General features: G+C 56.9%; 3 protein-coding genes across 3 annotated transcripts; 2 read left to right on the forward strand and 1 right to left on the reverse strand.

Moving 5' to 3' along the window:
• The first annotated feature begins 113 nt into the window (after positions 1-113).
• On the forward strand, positions 114-2,261 carry LOC127213711 (uncharacterized). Its single transcript, XM_051174175.1, is given in 5 exon segments — positions 114-269; positions 436-636; positions 735-893; positions 1,350-1,472; positions 1,695-2,261. Coding segments are annotated over 5 exon segments (978 nt in total). The 3' UTR covers positions 2,034-2,261.
• Positions 2,262-2,541: 280 nt separating this feature from the next.
• Positions 2,542-3,454, forward strand: Lhb (luteinizing hormone subunit beta). The gene is made up of 3 exons (XM_051174231.1): positions 2,542-2,556; positions 2,775-2,960; positions 3,148-3,454. Exons 1-3 carry the CDS (start codon positions 2,542-2,544, stop codon positions 3,388-3,390), a joined length of 444 nt encoding a protein of 147 aa, XP_051030188.1. The 3' UTR covers positions 3,391-3,454.
• Positions 3,455-3,612: 158 nt separating this feature from the next.
• Positions 3,613-19,312, reverse strand: Ruvbl2 (RuvB like AAA ATPase 2). The gene is made up of 15 exons (XM_051174174.1): positions 19,129-19,312; positions 15,110-15,164; positions 13,261-13,316; positions 12,662-12,803; positions 11,663-11,792; positions 11,507-11,573; positions 7,676-7,782; positions 7,345-7,438; positions 7,077-7,200; positions 6,260-6,354; positions 6,059-6,177; positions 4,365-4,484; positions 4,034-4,163; positions 3,748-3,862; positions 3,613-3,656 (listed from the first exon to the last, which is right to left on the reverse strand). The coding sequence occupies exons 1-15, from the start codon at positions 19,138-19,140 to the stop codon at positions 3,631-3,633; spliced, it is 1,392 nt and encodes a 463-aa protein (XP_051030131.1). The 5' UTR covers positions 19,141-19,312; the 3' UTR covers positions 3,613-3,630.
• Between the last annotated feature and the right edge of the window lie 194 nt (positions 19,313-19,506).

Here is a 19,506-nt window from a genome sequence, read left to right on the forward strand (position 1 = left end):
CTCGGCTCCCCGAACCTCCCCACACCATTGGCTGGGCTCGGGGTGGGCGGGTTCTGTTACGAGGGGCAACGGCCACACCGCGAGCGGCGTCCTGGCTTCCGAGAGTGAGAGCCATGGCAGGTCGGACCCTGGCTCTGCGGTACGGGCCCCCTCGGTCTCCCATTTCTGAAGCTGAGGGTCCTGTAACCTGGCCCAGCTGGCAGTTCACCAGCAGCGGGGTCGCCCACCACAGGATCCCACCGGCGCCCTTCCCTCCCTCCGGCCTCCAGGTGAGAGGACTCAGGGCGGAGTTCAGGAACGGCGTGCTGGCAGGAGAGGGCCAGGCTGCCGCCCTGGAGGAGGCAGGGCGTGGGAGCCCGCACGCCAGGGCTGGAGGAAGGGAAGGGGTCGCTGCGCTCCCTGGGTCTTTTGGCCGACTCCGCGCCTTCTCCCCAGTGTACGGTCGCGGCACCTCTGCCCGCGGCCGCCAAGCACGAGCCGCACATATGGACTTTTGACGAAGTCATCAACCGATGGGAAACCACCTCGGGCTCCTCATACGTGCCCAAGACGCACGGTGGACCCTGTGCTCAGCCCAAGGCGGCAGAGCATGAGGACCCTGGGCGGTCGCTAGGGATCAAATCTTTGGCAGAGAAGGTAGGGCTCTGGGATCCTGCAGCCCGCGGGATGGAGAGTTGGACACCGGAGTCCCTACTTGCTCACCTTGAGTCTTTGGACCGATCTCCTTCTTGTAGCTAAGAAGACACGAGGGTTGGGGTACTCCCCTAATCACAAAATACCAGGTCAGCGAGATGAAGGCACGGTACCCGGCCTGGCCAAGTCAGAGTGCTCCTCTCTTTGAGGAGCCCCAACCCCTGGAGCTCGCCGACCACCACCGCGGGGGCCCTTCCCAGGTAGGGGGCTTGGGAACTGCGGGAAGGAGCCTGGGCTGCCCAGAGGGTTAGGGACCAGACGGAATGGCTAGGCTAGGGGGAGCTTGCACTCGAGGGTGAAGCTAAAGGGGGTTGGATTAGGGTCATGAAACTGAAGCTTAGAGTCTGAAGGAGCTGGGAGGCTCGATGTTGCTTCGAGGCTGTAGGGTGCTAGTGCGATGAACTAAGTTAAAGTTTTGCTCCGCAGAGTTGGAGAATATTCTGAGACAGGGTCAGCTTAGCAGGCCGACGTTAGGTTAACGGTTAGGGTACAAGTGTTTTCATCCAAGATGTCCTTACCCAGCGCCGGGGCAACTGTCTAGGCTAGCAGGGGGATTGGAAAGCTGCTGTGGCTGTAGCTTGAGTTTGTCCCTCCTGACCGGTAAAGTCAAGGTGGGGTGCAGAGCTTCCCCAGGATCCTTTCCCAATACTCCTCAGGCCCTAATCTCCTGGACGAGGAATACAGAGCTGGCCGGCCAGCCCTTTACTGTGAACAAGATGGGCGTCCTGGGCCGCCTCCAGCCCTATCTGACCACCACTGCTCGTGACTTCTCAAGGTGAGCCTATAGGCTGCAGGTTCTGGGGTAGGAGCAGCCCCTCTTATGGGCAGTTCTAACTGCAGGTACAGGAACCACAGTACTGACCCAAGCTGAGCTCTTCCGTTCAGCATCCAGAGCCTCAGCCAGGGCAGCAAGGGCCCATTTCCAGGCTCTAGAGGCCCTTGGAATCCCAACTCTGCAGCTCTCGGTCCGACTCACCCGCTGCCCCACCCACAGGAAGGAGTTGCCTGGATACCCCGGGCAAGAAACAATGACTTGCTGGTGCTGGCTGAAGAAGTCGCAGGCCTCCTGCCTCCCTGAGCTACAAGGCAGTCAACCGAGGGAGCGCCTAGCCCGTGCCCACCCGGTGCCACCGGCCGTGCCATACCTGGGTGCCCTGCCAATGACCCAAGACTCTTATGGGCCCCCGCTGCACCCGCTCCGCAGGCTGGACCGCTTTTGCCCACTAGAGGCACCCTGGGGAGGTCCCCACTCAAAGCCCCTGCCTGGCATCTACAGCGTGCCCAAGGCCTACTGCACTGAAAATTCCCGCTATGGGAGTGCCAGGGCAGAGGTGGTGTGAGCATCTGTGAGCCCCGCCCACCGGGTGGGAATAGACTCCAGAATGAGATCTGTGGGCGGGGCAACCCCGGCATACCCCATGCGCCTCCAGAGGGAGGTTACTGATCAAGTAGTTTTACAGCTGAAACGACATCTATTTCTGGACCTGCATCCTGGTTAGGGAGTTGGGTGAGGGGCAGTTGCTCCCACTGGGTATAGAGGGAACCAAACGCTGAACACTGTCCTTTCCTACAAGTTGCACGGAGGAATGAGAGAATACTCTTCCCTCCCGTGATGGGGTTGAAGGTCCTAAGGGTTCTTCCTGCACTGCCAAGGTTGGCTAGGCTCAGACACCTGGGCTGAGTGTGACACTGGAGCTGGTCCCTTGCTTCCCTGGCCTTGTCTGTCTCTCGCCCCCAAAGAGATTAGTGTCTAGGTTACCCAAGCCTACAGCCGCCGCTTGGTGGCCTTGCCACCCCCACAGCCCGCAGGTATAAAATCAGGTGGCCAAGGTAGGGAAGGCATCAAGGATGGAGAAGCTCCAGGTAAGAGTGTAGGGCTCAGGGCATCCAATCCCACCAGACTAACTGGTACAGATGGACAGCCCTGTGAGCTGTGGGGGGAGGTGGTGTCCTGGCTGCTGGACTCCAAGCAGGACAGAAATGTGTTTGATGACAGGTGATGGGTCCCTAAGGCCAAAGGCCAGGATTTACATCATACACTGGTCCAGAGTCTGGGAGGGGAAACCCAGAGCTAGACTTAGGCGCTGACTGTGTCCCAGGGGCTGCTGCTATGGCTGTTGCTGAGCCCCGGTGTGGGCTGGGCCTCCAGGGGTCCCCTGCGGCCACTGTGCAGGCCCGTCAACGCAACCCTGGCTGCAGAGAATGAAGCGTGCCCAGTGTGCATCACCTTCACCACCAGCATCTGTGCTGGCTACTGTCCTAGCACGGTGAGCTCGCCGAATGGGCGGGGACCTCAGCTGGACCCAAGACAGGAGGGGGTGGCTGTGGGCTCAAAGGGGGTGATGGCGCCTGGGCAGGGGTCATGGCTACGGTGGGGGTTTGGAGGGTCGGGTGGACATTCACCACAGAGCCGTGGAACATTCGTGACTGCTTTTTTTCCTCCCTGCGCTCCAGGTCCGAGTGTTGCCGGCTGCCCTGCCTCCTGTGCCCCAGCCTGTGTGCACCTACCGTGAGCTACACTTGGCATCTGTCCGCCTCCCTGGCTGCCCACCTGGGGTGGACCCCATGGTCTCCTTCCCCGTGGCCCTTAGCTGCCGCTGTGGGCCCTGCCGTCTCAGTACCTCTGACTGTGGGGGTCCCAGGGCTCAGCCACTGGCCTGCGACCTCCCCCACCTCCCTGGCCTCCTCCTCCTCTGAGGCCCATCCCCCTAACCCTCTAGCTGAAGGAGCTGGCAGCTGTTCCAATGGTTCTTTCCAATAAAGGCTTTACAACTGCAACCCGGGTGTCCCCTTGTGGGCTCTGAGGACACAGGGCGGGGGTCTGAGGACACAGCGGGGTCTGAGGACACACGGCGGGCTCCAGTTTACAACCATTTTATACAGTCACAGTGTTAGAACTTGTAGAAAATGAGGGCAGGGTTGGGGTGGAGTTTCGGCTCAGGAGGTGTCCATTGTTTCGCCTTCTGTGGAAAGGGGAAGCCAGGCATGAGTGAGGTCCGGGGTGTTCCATGTAACCCTCTTCTACAGGGGCAGCAGCCTGGGTGGGTTACTCACTGAGCTCGTTGAAGAGGAAGGCATCTTGGTATTCCTTCATGTACTGTGTGGAGCGGGATTCGTCCAGGAAGAGGGAGTAGACGCGTTTGATGTCATCCACCTGCACCTCCGTGCCCTGGGGACAAGTGGGACTCAGCCATGCCAGCTTAGGGTCAAGGATGTCCCCTCCCCCACAGCTTTCCCCTGAGACTGCTGCTGTTCTCAGTCCCCACGGAGTAGCCATGTGCCACGGTCTATAGGCTACCCCAGACCACCCTTCAGCCCTCCAGGCTAACTTCTAGCTCACCTTTCGCTTCCGGCACACCAGACTGGCCGCTGTGATGAGCTGGATGGCGTAGCGCAGGGAGGTCTCCAGCCCAATGCGGGTTAGCACCGTGTAGGCGTCTTCACTCATCTCCACATCTTCCTCCTCACAGCTGTGGGCGGGCAGGCCTCAGCCAGGCAGAATGGCACATCACCCCACCCATCCCCAAAGACTCCAGGCTCAGAGCCAGAGCCGAGGGCCTCCCACCCCACCCCACCCCACCCCACCCGCCGGCAGGGTGCCATAGTGGTCTCTGCGGGGCGCAGCCCTCCCATCCAATCTGTGTCCCTATAAAGGGGCCAGGGTGGCCCACCGGATGCGTAGAATCTGCTTGGTGTCCTTCTCACTGTAGGGGGATGTTGATACAATGAGCAGGCGGTCCAGCAGGTCAATGGGGATGCCATGGGGACTTTGGTAGCTGGTGCCTCGGATCCTGGGGGTCAGAGAGGACTGTTAATGGATGCTCCAGGAAACGATGCCGGCCATTAGCCCACTTGGGAGCTGAATAACTAACGACGCGAGCAGGCTCTTATCAGATGCAAGCACAGGCCCTCCCTTCTCTTAACCCCTGCTGCACAGGCAATTCTTGGTGGGCAAAGGGGACCCACAGCAACTTGCTCTAGTCATACGCAGTTTAGCCACAAATACGATGCTCTTCCCCAGGGAGGTGGCTCAGGACAGCTGCCAGACCCCACCCTAGCATTCCTGTACTTTCCAGAGCTGGGGAGAGGCTGGCACAGAGACTGCAGATTGCAGGTGAGCATTAGACGACAAAGGGCTTGGGAGCAGGCCCCTCCCTCAGAGGGACAGCGCAGGGCTGGCTCCCTATGTGCGCTGGTCCAAAGATGTCGCTCCTCAGCCGGGCGGTGGCGGCGCACCCTTTCATCCCAGCACTTGGGAAGCAGAGGCAGGCGGGTCTCTGTGAGTTCGAGGCCAGCCTGGTTTATGGAGCTAGTTCTAGGACAGGCTCCAAAGCCAAACAGAGAAACCCTGTCTCAAAGAAACAAATGACAGACAGACATGCCTCTCCTCCCATCCTGCCCCCTTAAGCCGGTGGCCTGGGCAAGTCGCTGAGTTTTGCTGGCAGACTGAGTGGGAGCGAGGGAAGGGGAGGGTGGAGAAGAGGGCAGCTGAGGGGACCCTGAACGCTGTCTGCCTTCTGCCTCCTCACAACACATCCCCAGTCCTGGGGACATGACACACTCTTTATATACACAAACACACACAAAAGCCAGTCAGAAAGGAAGCAGAGGGGCTGAAGAGACCCTTAAGAACACATACTCTTCTCACAGAGGACCCCAGCTGGGCTCCCAGTGCCCACCCTGGGTAGCTCATAACCGCTGTCCACCTGCCTGCAGGGGACCGGATGTCCTGTTCTGGACTGTGCACACATCTGAATTCACACTTGCATCCCCAACCCCACAAACACCCGACTTTTAAAACAGAGGTGGGGGGGTGGATATCACGGGAAAAACATGAGACAGGCTAATATGCTTGACCCACCACCAGAGGGAGCCTGGTCCCTGAGCCCTGTCCCTCTTGAGTCCCCGAACTCGGGGCCCTCTGCAAGAACCTGGGAACCATCACTTCAGACTTTTTTCTTAGAGAAAACAAAAGGGAGCGGGCGGTGGTGGCGCACGCCTTTGATCCCAGCACTCAGGAGGCAGCGGCAGGAGGATCTTTGTGAGTTCGAGACCAGCCTGCTCTACAAGAGCTAGTTCACAGAGAAACCCTGTCTTGAGAAACCAAAAAGAAAACAAAAGAGTCTCATGTAGCCCAGGCTCAGACAGAACTCCTATCTCAGCCTACATACCATCCCCAGTACTCCACAGTACCTTTACTGGGTCTGATCCCAGCAGTCTGTGACATGTCTAACAGATGCCCCGTGGGTGCCTGGGCCAACAGTTCTGAACTGCAAATTACCCAGACTTGTGGGAGCAGCATACGGGGCAAACGCAGAAGGAGGTACCATCACCCTTTCACCCTGAAACCGCTAAGGCTGCTCACCGGGTGATGCCTCGGTTGGTGGCCATGATGAGGACTGGGGCCATGTCACTCTCCAGGGCCCGGTTGAGGAAAGAGAAGCTCTCTATGTCCAGCATGTGGACCTCGTCGATGAATAGCACCTGGAAGCCATTGAGGCACAGATCAAGCTCACCTCCGCCCTCTGCCCAGTCATACCCGCCCACCTCGGCTCTAATCACCTACCCCAGGGATGATCTCCGCCTTGCCCTCCTCCCTCCACTCAGCCACCTTGGCGTTGATCTGTTCTCGGACTTCTGACTTGATCTCCCCTGTGTCTCCTGCCAGAGACGGGGGGGGGGGGGGCATCAGTAGAGCCTGGGTCCAGGACCAGGGGCGGGCAAAGACAGAGACAGACAAAGGCCACAGAACAGGGCTATCATGCTACAGCCGCAGGACCCTGGAGTGCCTCAGAAAGGGCAGAAGGCAAGGCCGGAGGGAGGGTGTGGGGGCAACGCAGGGAAGGCAGACAGCAGGTCTGGGAAGAAAAGATGGAAACGGCAGAGGCAGGAGAGGGGCAGAGGCCGGGGGCAGGCTGTGCCGGGGAGGAGAAGGAAGGGCCAGCACAGGGTGGGCACAGCGAGGGGCCGGGGCCGGCTGGGAGGGGCGGGGCCGGCCGGGGAGGGGCGGGGCCGGCTGGGGACGGCGGGGAGGGGCGGGGCCGGCTGGGGACGGCGGGGAGGGGCGGGGCCGGCTGGGAGGGGCCGGCTGGGAGGGGCCGGGGACGGGCGGGGCCGGCCGGGGAGGGGACGGCGGGGAGGGGCGGGGCCGGCTGGGAGGGCCGGGGCCGGCCGGGGAGGGGCGGGGCCGGCGGGGAGGGGCGGGGCCGGCTGGGGACGGCGGGGAGGGGCGGGGCCGGGTGGGGACGGCCGGGGATGGCGGGGCCGGCTGGGAGGGCCGGGGACGGGCGGGGCCGGCCGGGGAGGGGCGGGGACGGCGGGGAGGGGCGGGGCCGGCTGGGAGGGGCGGGGCCGGCTGGGAGGGGCGGGGACGGCCGGCTGACCTGAGAAGAGGGCCAGGAAGCCCTGAGTGCGCGAGTTGATGACGTCAATCTCGTGGAGGGACACGGTGTGCACCACCTCCTTGCGTTTCTGCAGCTCCCCGTCTGGGCACTGCACAAACTTGGTCTATAGGGCCGAGGGCAGGCGTGAGGGCAGCGAGAGCAGGGGCACCAGGGGCCCCACGCCGGGCGGTGACGTAGCATCCAGACCCCAGGGTGTAACAGAAGATACGGGAACACCCCAGCGCCAGGTGAGGGGCCGGCCAAGTACCTGGGAGCCCATGGCATCGTAGTCTCGAGCGCGGGTGAAGGAGCGGCCCAGCTTGGAAATCTTGCCCGTGGCCTTGTCAATGGTGATCACATCCCTGCAGGAGCAACAGCAAAGTCTGAGAGGTCTGGGCAAGAGGTGGCGCACACCCTTACTCCGAGCACCCAGGAGAGGGAGGCAGTGGGTCTCTGTGAGTTCGAGGCCAGCCTGGTCTACAGGCAAGTTCTAGCACAGCCAAGGCGGTTACACAGAGCGAGCTGTCTTAGAAAACAAAACAGAAAGAACAAGAGGCCCCCTCCCTACCCCGGCCACCTGCATGGTCCCAGTGGCTCACCCAGCCTGGACCTTGTCCTTGGTCAGAGACTCGATCATCTTGGTGCCCAGGTCATAGATGGTCTCCATCTCCGTCGTCTTGAGGGTCAGTTTGCCCACCTTGGATCCCTGAGGGGACACACCAGGAAACGCTTAGACGACCCCATCCCTTTGCGAGCACAGCTTCAAAATTGGTGTGGCATTGGCAGCTCGTGGAAGGGGTGGCCTGGGAAGGTGGTTACATGGGTGCCAAGCTGCATCCTCATGTGTGTTGCTGTGCAACTGCAGAGTGGGGGAAGTACCAAATGCTAACACAACTCTCCTTTTTCTGGCTTGTTTCTGCATCCATCTACCCACCCACCCACCCACCCACCCACCCATCCATCCATCCATCCATCCATCCATCCATCCATCCATCCATCGTGTGTGCGATGTTCTGCCTGCATGTATGCCTGTGGGCTACAGAGGGCACCAGTTTGCATTATAGATGGTTGTGAACCACCATGTGGGTGCTGGGAATTGAACTCAGGACCTCTGGAAGAGCAGCCACTGCTCTTAAAGCTGAGCCACCTCTCCAGGCCCTTACATGGCTCTTTCATGACCAAATGAAAGGCATCCCCCCCCACCCCCACCCCCGTAACTCTGGGGCTGAAACCCTGGGCCCAGCGCTATACCACTAAGTCATGCCCCTAGGCTCTCACGTTGATTCTAGGCTGACCCTCTGCTACTGAGCAGCACATCCTCAGACCTATCTTCATGTTTTTGAGGCTGAGTCTCATTTCATCATCCCTGAGCTCATAAGACCTCGTGCGCATCTGACCACAGTAGAAAAAACGCATCCTTATTGATTATAAAATCAAAACAATTGAAACTGGACCAGCAAAGCAGCTTGGTGGGCAGAGCACCTGAAACCAATCTTGATGACCTTGGAACCAGCGTGGTAGAGGATCTACTCCCACAAATTGTCCTCTGACCTCTAAACAGTAAATAAGTGCAAAAACAAAACAAACTTAATAAAACAAAATTAACTTTTGTAAAAAGTTAATTAAACCAAAAAATAATCCAGTTGGGAGGTGGCTACACACACCATTCATCCCAGCACTCAGGAGGCAGAGGCAGGCGGATGTCTGTGAGTTTGAGGCCAGCCTGGTCTGCAGAGCGAGTTCCAGGACAGCCAGAGCTGCACAGAAAAGCTCTGTCTCAAACCCTCAGCACATTCTCCTCAGCACAGAAGCAGGCTTTATACTACTCAGGTCCAGTTCAGAAATCAAACGTCAAGTCTCTAGTCCCTGTAGGGTAGGTGGCATGCTAAAGGAGACAAGGGAGGCCGAGGGGAAGTTGGATCATCTGTACATAAACATTTTAGCGTTTTATTCTTTTGAATTATAAGCATCTGTGTGTCTTTATGTGGGTTTGTGCACATGTGTGCGGTACCCACAAAAGCCAGAAGAGGGTATCGGATCTCTGCAACTGTTGTTACAAGTAAGTGGCTGTGAACCACCCAAAGTGGGAGCTGGGAATTGAACTTGGGTCCTCTTGAAAAACAGTACATGTTCTTAACTGCTGGGCCATTATCAAAAAAAAAAAAAAAAAATTCATAGAAAGACACACATAAAAATCTTACAGGCATTTCTTGGAAAAAGCTTTACCCATAGTATTCTTACCATATTTATAGAATCTAAATTTTAATTACCAATAGAGTACATTTAATCACCAATTTAGAAGCCTATTTATATTTACTAGGATTATTGGGCAGCATTGCTGGCTATGCTGTTGTACACCTGTAATCTGAGCTCTACAAAGCAGGGGATAGAGGACCAGGAGCCCATATCCGATGCACATTAAAAAAGAAAGAAGACGGTCTCAAAACGAGTCAGGTGTGCTGGTTCATACCAGCACTCCAGTGCTCTGGAGACCAATGTCAGCCTGGGTGTGAGACCCTACCTCAGGATGCAATAGGTGTGTGGCTGTGGCACTGCAGAGGGCTTGCCTAGCATGCAAACAACCCTGGGTTCCTTCCCGGGCACTGTACAACCCAGGCACGGTGATGCCTAAGATCGTAGCACTCAAGAGATGGAGCATCAGAGACTCAAAGTCATGCTGAGTTATATGACAAGTTCAGGGCCAGTCCAGGCTGCAGGAGACCCTACACCACAGGGAGGCGCAATCGGGCAGAGGGCCAGAGAGATGGATGGTTCAGCAGGTAAGAGCACTTGCTGTGCAAGCTTGAGGGCCTGAATTTGCATCCCGGCACCCATGATGATGATGACGAACAATTAGGCAAGGCCACAGGCAGGCCTGTAACCCCAGTGCTGCTGGGGATGAAGAAAGGATCACAGGAGCTCTCTGGCTGCCAGCATACTCCCACATCAGAAGGAGACCTTGTTTCAGAGAAAGAAAGCATCGTGACGAAGCAGCAAACCTGACACGCTTGGGCAGCCTCTGCATGTGTGAACGAGTGTGCACACACACCATGCACACACGGGCCAGCCAGGGCTGGTGTAGCGGTGCACGCCTTCAATCCCGGCACTCAGGAGACTGAGGCAGGGGAATCTGAGGGTTCCAGGGCAGCGTGGTCTGCACGAGATCCTTTTTAAAAAGCAACAAGACACACACAGCGCAAAGGAAAGAGAGGAGGGTTCACCTATGGCACAGAAGTGGGGTCACCCAAGGGTTACAGTGAGCCGAGACTCCTTTTCCCAAGCATTTCAGTAGCAACCGACACATCCTGGCGTGTTTGTTGGTTTGTTTATGGAGACAGGCTTTCTCTGTGTGGCCCTGGCTGTCCTGGGACTCGTTCTGTGGACCAGGGTGACCTGGAACTCACAGAGATCCGCCTGGCCCTGCCTCCTGAGCGCTGGGGTTAAAGGTGTGCGCCGCCAACCCAACCCAGCTGCAACACAGAACTTCAAAACCAGATCACCCACCACCACCCCCTCCTACTCACACAGAGCATCCAAAACATGCAAGTCCAGAGGCAGGAAGAAAGCATGTGGCTAGGACAGGGCAAAGTCAGGGCTGCTGTTAACAGGTATAACTTCTCATGGGGCAATAGAAAATTCTAGAACCAGATACGGATAGTAATGGCTGCATGACGCTGAGTGCGTTGCCGCCAAACCGCTCGCTCTGAAACGGCTGGTGTAAGAACTCGACTGTGGAGGGCTCCTGTGGCACATGCTGGATGGCTCTACCCTAGCAACTCCTGCAGCCGAGCAGTCCCAAGAGCCTCAGCCCTGAGAGATGAGACTTCAGAACATCTGGAGAACAGGATGAGGGGGAACCGATTGCCTCTCGAAATTAAAAAATCCTATTTGCTCACACACACGGGTGCACAAGCACAAAGTATAGGTTGGAGGGCATCTAATGAGTCTGATTCCTTCCATCGTGTGGGTGTGGGTGGTGGGGACCGAACTCACGCCAGGCTGGGCAACGAGTGCCTTTACCCACCTAGCTACCTCAGGCCTGCGGGCGGGAAACTTTCAAGTATGAAATGAAACTCGGCAGCTGCAAACACACATGAGGCTTTAGGTTTGCCCCAACACAGAAAAGAAAACAGAAATTTCCACAACCAGGTGTCAGACACACACCTCTGGGTAACCCTGGAAGCAGAAAGTCTCACCCAGAGGAAGGTCAACTGGCTGGGCTTCAGAGTGAAGGACTCTGGGGAAAGGAAAGATCTGGCTCTTGGGGCCCAGAGCATCTCATCAGCCGACACACTCATTTAGCCAGCTTCTCATTTTATAAGAAAATCTACATTGACCCTGTGACATCCTTTGCCCTTTGGCTGGAGGTGGCTTGGCCGTGAATATGGTTACACAGGAGGTGTTGGGACCGAGAAGCCACGGAGACTCACCGTGCCTGTGGCCGGCCGGTCAATCTGGATCTCCACCACCTCGCCTTCAATGATCTCTGTCTCCTCCCTGGTGGGACAGACAACAGAGCCTGGATCAGACTGGCTCCTGGGACCCTGGCCCCCCGACCTCGAGTGGCTAAGCCACAGGAAACTCACTTGATGCGGACTCCGATGGAACGGCGGAAGGCTTGAGTCAGAGCTTCAGTCTTGCTCATCTCCAGAGAAAAGATCTCACTGCCCGCAATGGCTGTGAACGGTGTGTCCGGGCCCAGCGCCTGAGCCATGCCTGTGGGAGCAGCCGTCAGGCGGTTGTGGGCCGCTGGCCCCAGGTCCCTGACACGGAAAAGCGCTCACTCCTACCAGCCGTTTAGTCTCCACGTTCTGTAGTCTTTGCCCTTAGCACTCCCAGCCGTTTAGTCTCCACGTTCTGTAGTCTTTGCCCTTAGCACTCCCAGCAACACTGGCTATTTCTGAACTGACCACTGGTAGAGCTCAACTCTCAGTGCCGGCCCCACAGGGTTAACAGAGAAGGGAGTGGGGAGGCGGGCGGGGCAGGGGAGCCTCAGAGGCAGAGGTGTCAGAGGGGGGTTCTGCTGATGGAGAAGGATGGAGAGTTCCACAGGAAAGAGGCAGCTGTGGTCCTCACTCTCCAGTGGACTGCTGCGGACAAGGCTGTCTGCCACTTAGGGTCCATCCACTTCCTCGTCCCCAGAACCTCCACTTCATTAATGACCCAAAGTAAAAACTTCAAAATAATGCGGGCCTGCTGGCTCACACCTTCACCCCAGCACTCGGATCTCTGAGCCAGCCCAGGCTACCAACCCCCAAGGCCACAGCCTGCCCTGCAGACCGCTGCGACAGAACCAGAAATATAGGCTTCCTCACGGGCAAGCTGTGAGGGATGCATGACTGCACCACTGCAGGGAAGCATGCAGCTGCAGCAGCAGGCTTCTTAGACTACAAGGTGACCCTGACATGGAAGCAAGCAGGAAATGTTGAGCTAGAAACGGGGGCCCCATATAACTGCTCAGCGGTCATAGACAGCCCCTCCCGATGCTTTCTATGGTGGTCTGCTGAACAGTTAACCTGTTCCTGGCTGCCACAGAAGGGACTCGCTGGCAGAGAGGAGAGATGTCTACCCGGGAGGCCTCTTACCCATGGCGATGGCCGTTTTCCCAGTGCCCGGCTGGCCAGCTATGAGGACGGCCCGCCCTGCGATTTTCCCTTCTCGGATCATCTCCAGCACCACTCCAGCTGCACGCCGGGCAGCGAGCTGCCCCACCATGCCCTGGGAAGCCTGGAGGGAGGAGGTGAGGAGACATGAAGGCCACTAACTTCCCAACACACCCCGGCCCACACCTTGCCTGCTGAAAAAAACAGAAAGCAATACTGGTTTTCTTACTGGTTTTCTTCTGGAATTTTTTTTTTTTTTTTTTTTTTTTTTGAGGCGCAGGGTCTCGCTCTGCAGACCAGGCTGGCCTTGAACTCATCGACCTGCCCGTTTCTGCCTCCCAGCACTGGGACAGCAGGTGTGCATCACTGTGTGTGGCTGAACCAGGCGGTGGTAGCGCACGCCTTTAGTCCCAGCACTCGGGAGGCAGAGGCAGGAGGATCTCTCTGAGTTCAAAGACAGGCTCCAAAGCTACAGAAAACCCGTCTCAAAAACCCAAAAAAGGCCCAAAGATAGGAACAGCCCTGCCCAACTTGACAGGAGCAGCCCACATACCCAGCCCGCAGCCCCAAAGCTCCTCTACCTGTCTTGGTTCCAAGGCATCATCGAGTCCCAGACCCCGGATGTGGGAGTGAGCGCCTGTGTGGGAAGAAGGGAGGAGTCACAGGCTGGCTCCAGGTAGCACTGTGTGGACTGAGTCAGGGGTTCCCTTCAGAGCTCAGACTGCCCCCTCTGTCAAATGAGGCCAGGAAGAAGCCTGAGTTAAGCGTTCAGCATCGGAGAGCTGGGTGACTCCACCAAGGTCCCAGGCACTGGGCTCAAGAACTAACAGTGAGGGCCACTGCGGGGGGGGGGGGGTGATGCTGATGTTCAGGGCTGCTATCCCACATCCCCGTGAGAAGTGCCGTTCCTGGGCCATGCCCAGGGACAGGGGGGGAGTGCAGAAGGCGAGGGGCCAGACCCCACCCAGGAAGACGTGAGGACAGGGGCCCCAGGGCACCAGCCACCGGCTCTGTAGCAAACAAAGGACACGGGCCCCTGACCCCGTCACAACCCGGCTTCATGCCCGCACACTCTTGAAGTGACTTGCGGCACTTTTGGTAGAGATGAGATTTAGCAAGCCCTATGTCCAACCCAAGCACGGGGACTGGGTGTCCCCTTCAACAAAGCGGAAGTCATCAGCCAAGCATGGCGGTACACACCTTTGATCCCAACCCTCGGAAGGTAGAGGCAGGAGAATCAGAAATTAAAGGTCACCCTCAGATACGCAGTGGGTTCAGGCCCAGCCTGCCCTCCATGAGACTACCTCAGAAAGAAAAAACAAGGCCAGGCGTGGTGGGGCCAGCACTCTGGAGGCGGAGGCAGGTGGATCTCTGAGTTCAAGGCCAGCCTGGTCTACAGAGTGAGCTCCAGGACAGCCAGGGCTACAGAGAAAGTAAGTAAAAAGATGCTGCCTCAAAAAAAAAAAAAAAAAAAAAAAAAAAAAAAAATTAAGGAAAGACACTTAAGGGGTGTAGCTGAGGGGCAGCGTTTGCCTCGACAGACAGACAGTCACTGGCACGGCTGGCCTCTACAGTGTCCTCGGCTGCAAATGGCTCTAGCTCTTTCAACAGGCAAGTGTCGATGGCTGCTGCTTAAACCACTGCCTTTTAAGTTTTACAAACAGGGTCTCACCCAATTGTCCAGGCTGTCCTGGGACCCACGTCCCACGGCTGCTCATAGTCTCTCAGTGTCTCTGACATTCACAAGGGGCAACTACCTTAGCTCCACTTTGCAGGTCAGGAAACTGAGGTGCGTGGGGCCAGGAGCCTTATCACTGGGCTCAGAGTCCACCATGAGCCTCTACTGTGTCTTAGAGGTGCCCAGTGATTACTCAACAAGGCCGTCAGCAGGCTCCTTGGAGACGCCCAGCCAGCCCCTGCAACCCAGGCTTGCTGCGGGTGGCGAGCGGTGGCTCCGAGCTGCTCTGAGATTTGGTTACTTCAATGGGGACAGGATGAGACTCTGAACTTCCTGGGGTCCCAGGAGACTCACAGCATGAACCAGGCAGGTGCAGCATGCCCTCAGGGAGTGTTTGGGCACAGGGCCTTGTGTGCAGGGCACATGTTCACATAGCTCATCGAACTTCCAGAACCCTCATGGAAGCACCAGGCCTATGGCAACACTGCCTGGGAGTAGGGCCCACCACGTCCTTCTCTGCCTGCCTGCCTGCCTGTCTGGACACTCTGCCAGCATCAGTGCTCCCCTATCATCGGTAGTACTCCCCCCATTAGCAGGAGTGCTCCCTCCGCTGGCAGTGCTCCCCCCACCATCAGCAGTGCTCCCCCGCCAGCATTAGTGCTCCCCCGTCGGCATCAGTGCTCCCCATTGGCATCAGTGCACCCCCCCCGCCAGCAGCAGTGCTCCCCCCGGCCCTGACCCTGCTCACTTACCGATTCGCTCGATTCTTGTCACATCCCGGATCTCAGGGACTTTTGTGGTGGCAGCCTGCAGGCAAGGAAGATGACATGTGAAGAATTCCCACGTGCCCCACTCTCGAGTCCTCCCTCAAGGTCCTGCTGTCCTCCGGGAGCTCCATTTCGTTCCCTCCCTCGAGGCAGTCAACCCCACTCTGTGTCGCCCCTAACGGCAGGAAGGTCAGCCCCACTCCTCTCAGACCGGTGCTCCGGTTCCCAGAAAGTACCTAAACATCTACTAGGGCCTCCTGAGCCTCTGTGCGCCCCAAGAGCCAGCCCACGCCGTGTTGACATGAGTAAACACCTCCGAATGTCTGAGCCCTGGGAATCCCCCACGCAGCAAGCACACGAGTGTGCACAGCAGCCAAAAGCCACACACGTCCACGTGTCCAGCCACCGAGGAGTGAACAAGCAGGGTGTGGTCTAGTCATCTGCGGGGTATTCTCTAATTCTCCAGCCATAAAAAGGAGAAGAGGAGCTGACACCCTGGGAGATCACCGACTATGCCAAGCGAATGGGCTCTACACACAAAGACGCCATGCTGGATCAGCAATTAAGAGTACTCACTGGTGCCGCGCGGTGGTGGCGCACGCCTTTGATCCCAGCACTCAGGAGGCAGGAGCAAGAGGATCTTTGTGAGTTCGAGGCCAGCCTGGTCTACAGAGCCACAGAGAAACCCTGTGTCAAAAAATCAAGAGTACTCACTGGCTGCTCTTCAGGGGACCTAGATTAAGTGCCCTGCACACATGTGTTGGCTCAGTTGCCTGTAACTCTAGTTACAGGCACAGTCAATACAGAGGCAACACAGCCATACACATATAATGGACTACAGAAGCATAAGACCCCAAACTACTATTACACGAAGGACCTTCACAAGGCAAGCAAGCAAAGACATGCATTCAAGAACCCCACTGCCCTGACATCTCATCTTAATGGAGCTTACATGGAAACAAGCCAGAACACGTCTGTGAGGGACTTTCTAGACCCTCCCTACCCCTGCACCTGCTTCCTGACTGAGAATGCATTGTGACCGCTGCCTTGAACCTCCTACGGTCACAAGGGACTGTACCACCTCCAGCTGTGAGCCATAAAATAAAGCCTTCTATGCTGGCCAGCTTTAATTTCAGGTTGATCTGACAAGCTGAAGTCTTAGTTAAGAAACTGGCTCCTCGGGGCCAGGTGGGGGTGACGCTCACCGTTAATCGCAGAACTTGGAAGGCAGAAGCAGGCGCATCTCTGAGTGACTTTGAGGCCAGCCCGGTCTACAGAGCAAGGGCCAGCCTCTGTCACACAGAGGGCATTTTCTGACTGGCTATTGATGTGAGAGGGCCCGGCTCACTGGGCAGAGGCGCCCAGCAGTCCTGGGTTACATGAGAGCAGGCTGCGCTGGCCAAGGGGAGTAAGCCGGTGAGCAGCATCCCTTCCACACACTCTGTTCAGTTTCTGAGCCAACTAACAGGCTGCTGAGATGAAACAAAGCTTTTATCTCTAAGTTGCTTTTGTTTGCTTGTTTTTCGAGACAGGGTTTCTCTGGGTAGCCCTGGCTGTCCTGGAGCTCACTCTGGAGACCCTTATGTCAAGCAAGGAAGCAAACACGGCCTGAGTAATGCTTGTGCTCAGGATGAAGCAGTTAGTTACATCGCTGTAAATGTCACCTACAACTCCTGCCTTCGACATCCCTCCCAGACGCCAGGAGACAGCCTGAGCACCCTGGTGGGAGAATCCCAGGCTAAGACTGGGGAGTGTTATGAGCACTTTCCCACCAGCCTGGTCTCACAGCCACGCCAGCTCCAAATAACACGCTGTTATTAATTATGAAACTGTTGGCCGGTTACTAGCATTTCTTATTGGCTAGCTCTGTTTTAAATATTAACCCATAATCACTAATATACGTATCTCTACATGGTCATATCTTACTGAGAACGCCAGACTCCCGTCCTTTCCTCCTAGATGACATCACGACTCTTCTCCCTCTCCCAGTCCCGCCTATCTTGCTTTCCTATTGGCCAACAGGGTTTTATTCATTAACCAATAAGAGAAACATATTTATAGACTAACATCTCCCACCAGCAGTGCCCACGCTGGCTACACCCTTGGGACCCAGATCCAGTTGTGCTGGCTCCCTGGTGCCCAAGTGGTGCTCAGGGAATGTGTCCAGGCCCGGGAGGAGGGGCTACAATCCTACAGTCCTTTGTGGGACACAGGCATGCATGTGGCATACAGGCACCCACACGAGCAAAACACCCATCAAATAAGAACAAAAGCAGAAGCTGCAGAGTTGGCTCAGTGGTGAAGAGCGCTAGCCCAGGTTTGGTTCCACCGCGGTAGCTCATACCATTATTCTAGTTCCAGGAGATCCAATACCCTTTCCCGGCCTTCTGAAAGTATATGGTGCACATACAAGCTCATACACAAATAATAATACAGTTGGGAGCTCTGCCTTGAGCTTAGACATAAGTCTGTGCCACACGCGACCAAAGAATAAAGAAAGCCAGCTGACGTCCGCCAGCAGCCAGGCCTAGCTCTCCACTCAAAGAACAGGACTTCAGGTGTGGCTCTTTCCTCTCCTCCACGCCTCCCCATCCTCTCCTCACCATGGTAACGGCAACAGACTCTCTCTGGCTCAAGACCGGGACCGGGGCCACCAGGAGGCCACAGTATTTCCTCACCTGCAACTCTGGGGAGCGGATAACAGGCCCAGTACACCTGACCTCACTTCCTGGCATTTACTTGCTCACTTTACCATCCACAGACATGTGCCTTGTGTGAGGTTCCGGAAAATGCGAATAGTCTCTGGACAGGATGCCAAGCTCTGAACCCTCACCTTGTTGCCCCTCCTCACGGACACGCTCTTGGCTCCTGACACCTTTTCCCATCTATGTGACACACGCTCTCAAGCACACAGCACAGGCTACCACCTGCTGCTGTCCCCAGAGCCTCCCAGTCCTCACAGGACAAAGGACCGCATCGGGAGGAAGATGAAGTTTTCTGTAACATGATGTGGGGAGGAGCCAAGATTTTGCCATCCATCCCAGGCCGCTGTTTACTCAGTCACATAGACATCTGAGTATCGTGTTCGTGTGCGTGCGTGTGCAAGTGTAAGAAGAAAGAAATCCGAGTACCCACATGACTCTCCCATCACACTCAGGATTCTTTTTATTGTTTGTTTCTCCATACAGGGTTTCTCTGTGTAGCCCTGACTGTCCTAGAACTTGCTCTGTAGGTCAGCAGGCTGGCCTTGAACTCAGAGATCCTGCCCCCCGCCCCCCCCCCTGGTGCTGGGACTAACAGTGTGCTCCACATCGCCTGGCTGACTAGGATTCTTTTTTTGTTGTTCTTTTAAGACAGGTTTCTCTGTGTAGCCATGAACTCGCTCTGTAGACCAGGCTAGCCTCGAACTCAACTCCCAGAGGTCTGTCTGAGAGCCTCTGCCTCCCAAGTGCTGGGATGAAAGGTGTGCGCCGCCACTGCCTAGTGATCCTACTTCTTATACACAGTTGCCTTCCCCATCGAGTTCTAAGACTAGCTTTCTCCTTCCTCAGAGGTCAGGACACCAGCCTCTTCCTTCAGAGCCGGGTCAGCTCTCTTCCCCGGTCCAGCCCTCCTCACCAGCCCTCCTCCCTCGACCCAGGTGCCCTCCTCAGTCCTCCCAGGTGTCCTCCTCAGTCCTCCCACTCTAGACCAGGCCTCACTCAGACTCAGAGAGCCAGGCGCCAGCCCTCCTCCTCCATCACGTCCCTTAGACCCGTGGGTCCTCCTAAGCCCCTTGAGAGGCAGCCCTCTTCCTTCAGACGTCCTCCTCTACTCTCCTCCCTTAGACACATGCATCCTCCTCTTCCTCAGACCCAGGATGCTCCTCCCTCAAACTCGTGAGTCCTCCCGAGCCCTCCTCCTTCCTTATCATTCTTCCTCCAGACCCGAGTCCTCTCCTGCAGCCTCCTTCAGACCCCATAAGGAGGGTTACTCTCGGTTCTCCACATGCAGCCAACACTCACCACAGTTGCCATGATGCACACCAACCGCCAATGCCTCAGCGGAAACGGAAATCGGCTAGGAGCGGCCTTTGTCCTCTCTAGGCTCCCCGGTCATCCGGCCATCTCTATGGTGTATAAAATAGGTAAAACTCTCCGAGGGCGTAGATTAGCCGCGCCCACCCCAGAGGCTAAATTGGAAGGCGCGAGTCCGAGTCCGGGGCGGGTTCCTGACGTCCCCCGCTCCTCCTCCTTTTACCCAGCCCCCCCTCCCCCGCCCCAACCGCTAAGTCCGATTGCAAAATTCTGAACACACTTTTGTAGCAACCACACGTCCTCCACGATCTCTCTCCCTCTATCCGCCCTTCCTCTCCAAATTGGGCCACAGCAGAGAGTGACAGC

The sequence above is a fragment of the Phodopus roborovskii genome, unplaced genomic scaffold, assembly GCF_943737965.1.
Source record: "Phodopus roborovskii unplaced genomic scaffold, PHOROB, whole genome shotgun sequence".
Taxonomy (NCBI): domain Eukaryota; kingdom Metazoa; phylum Chordata; class Mammalia; order Rodentia; family Cricetidae; genus Phodopus; species Phodopus roborovskii.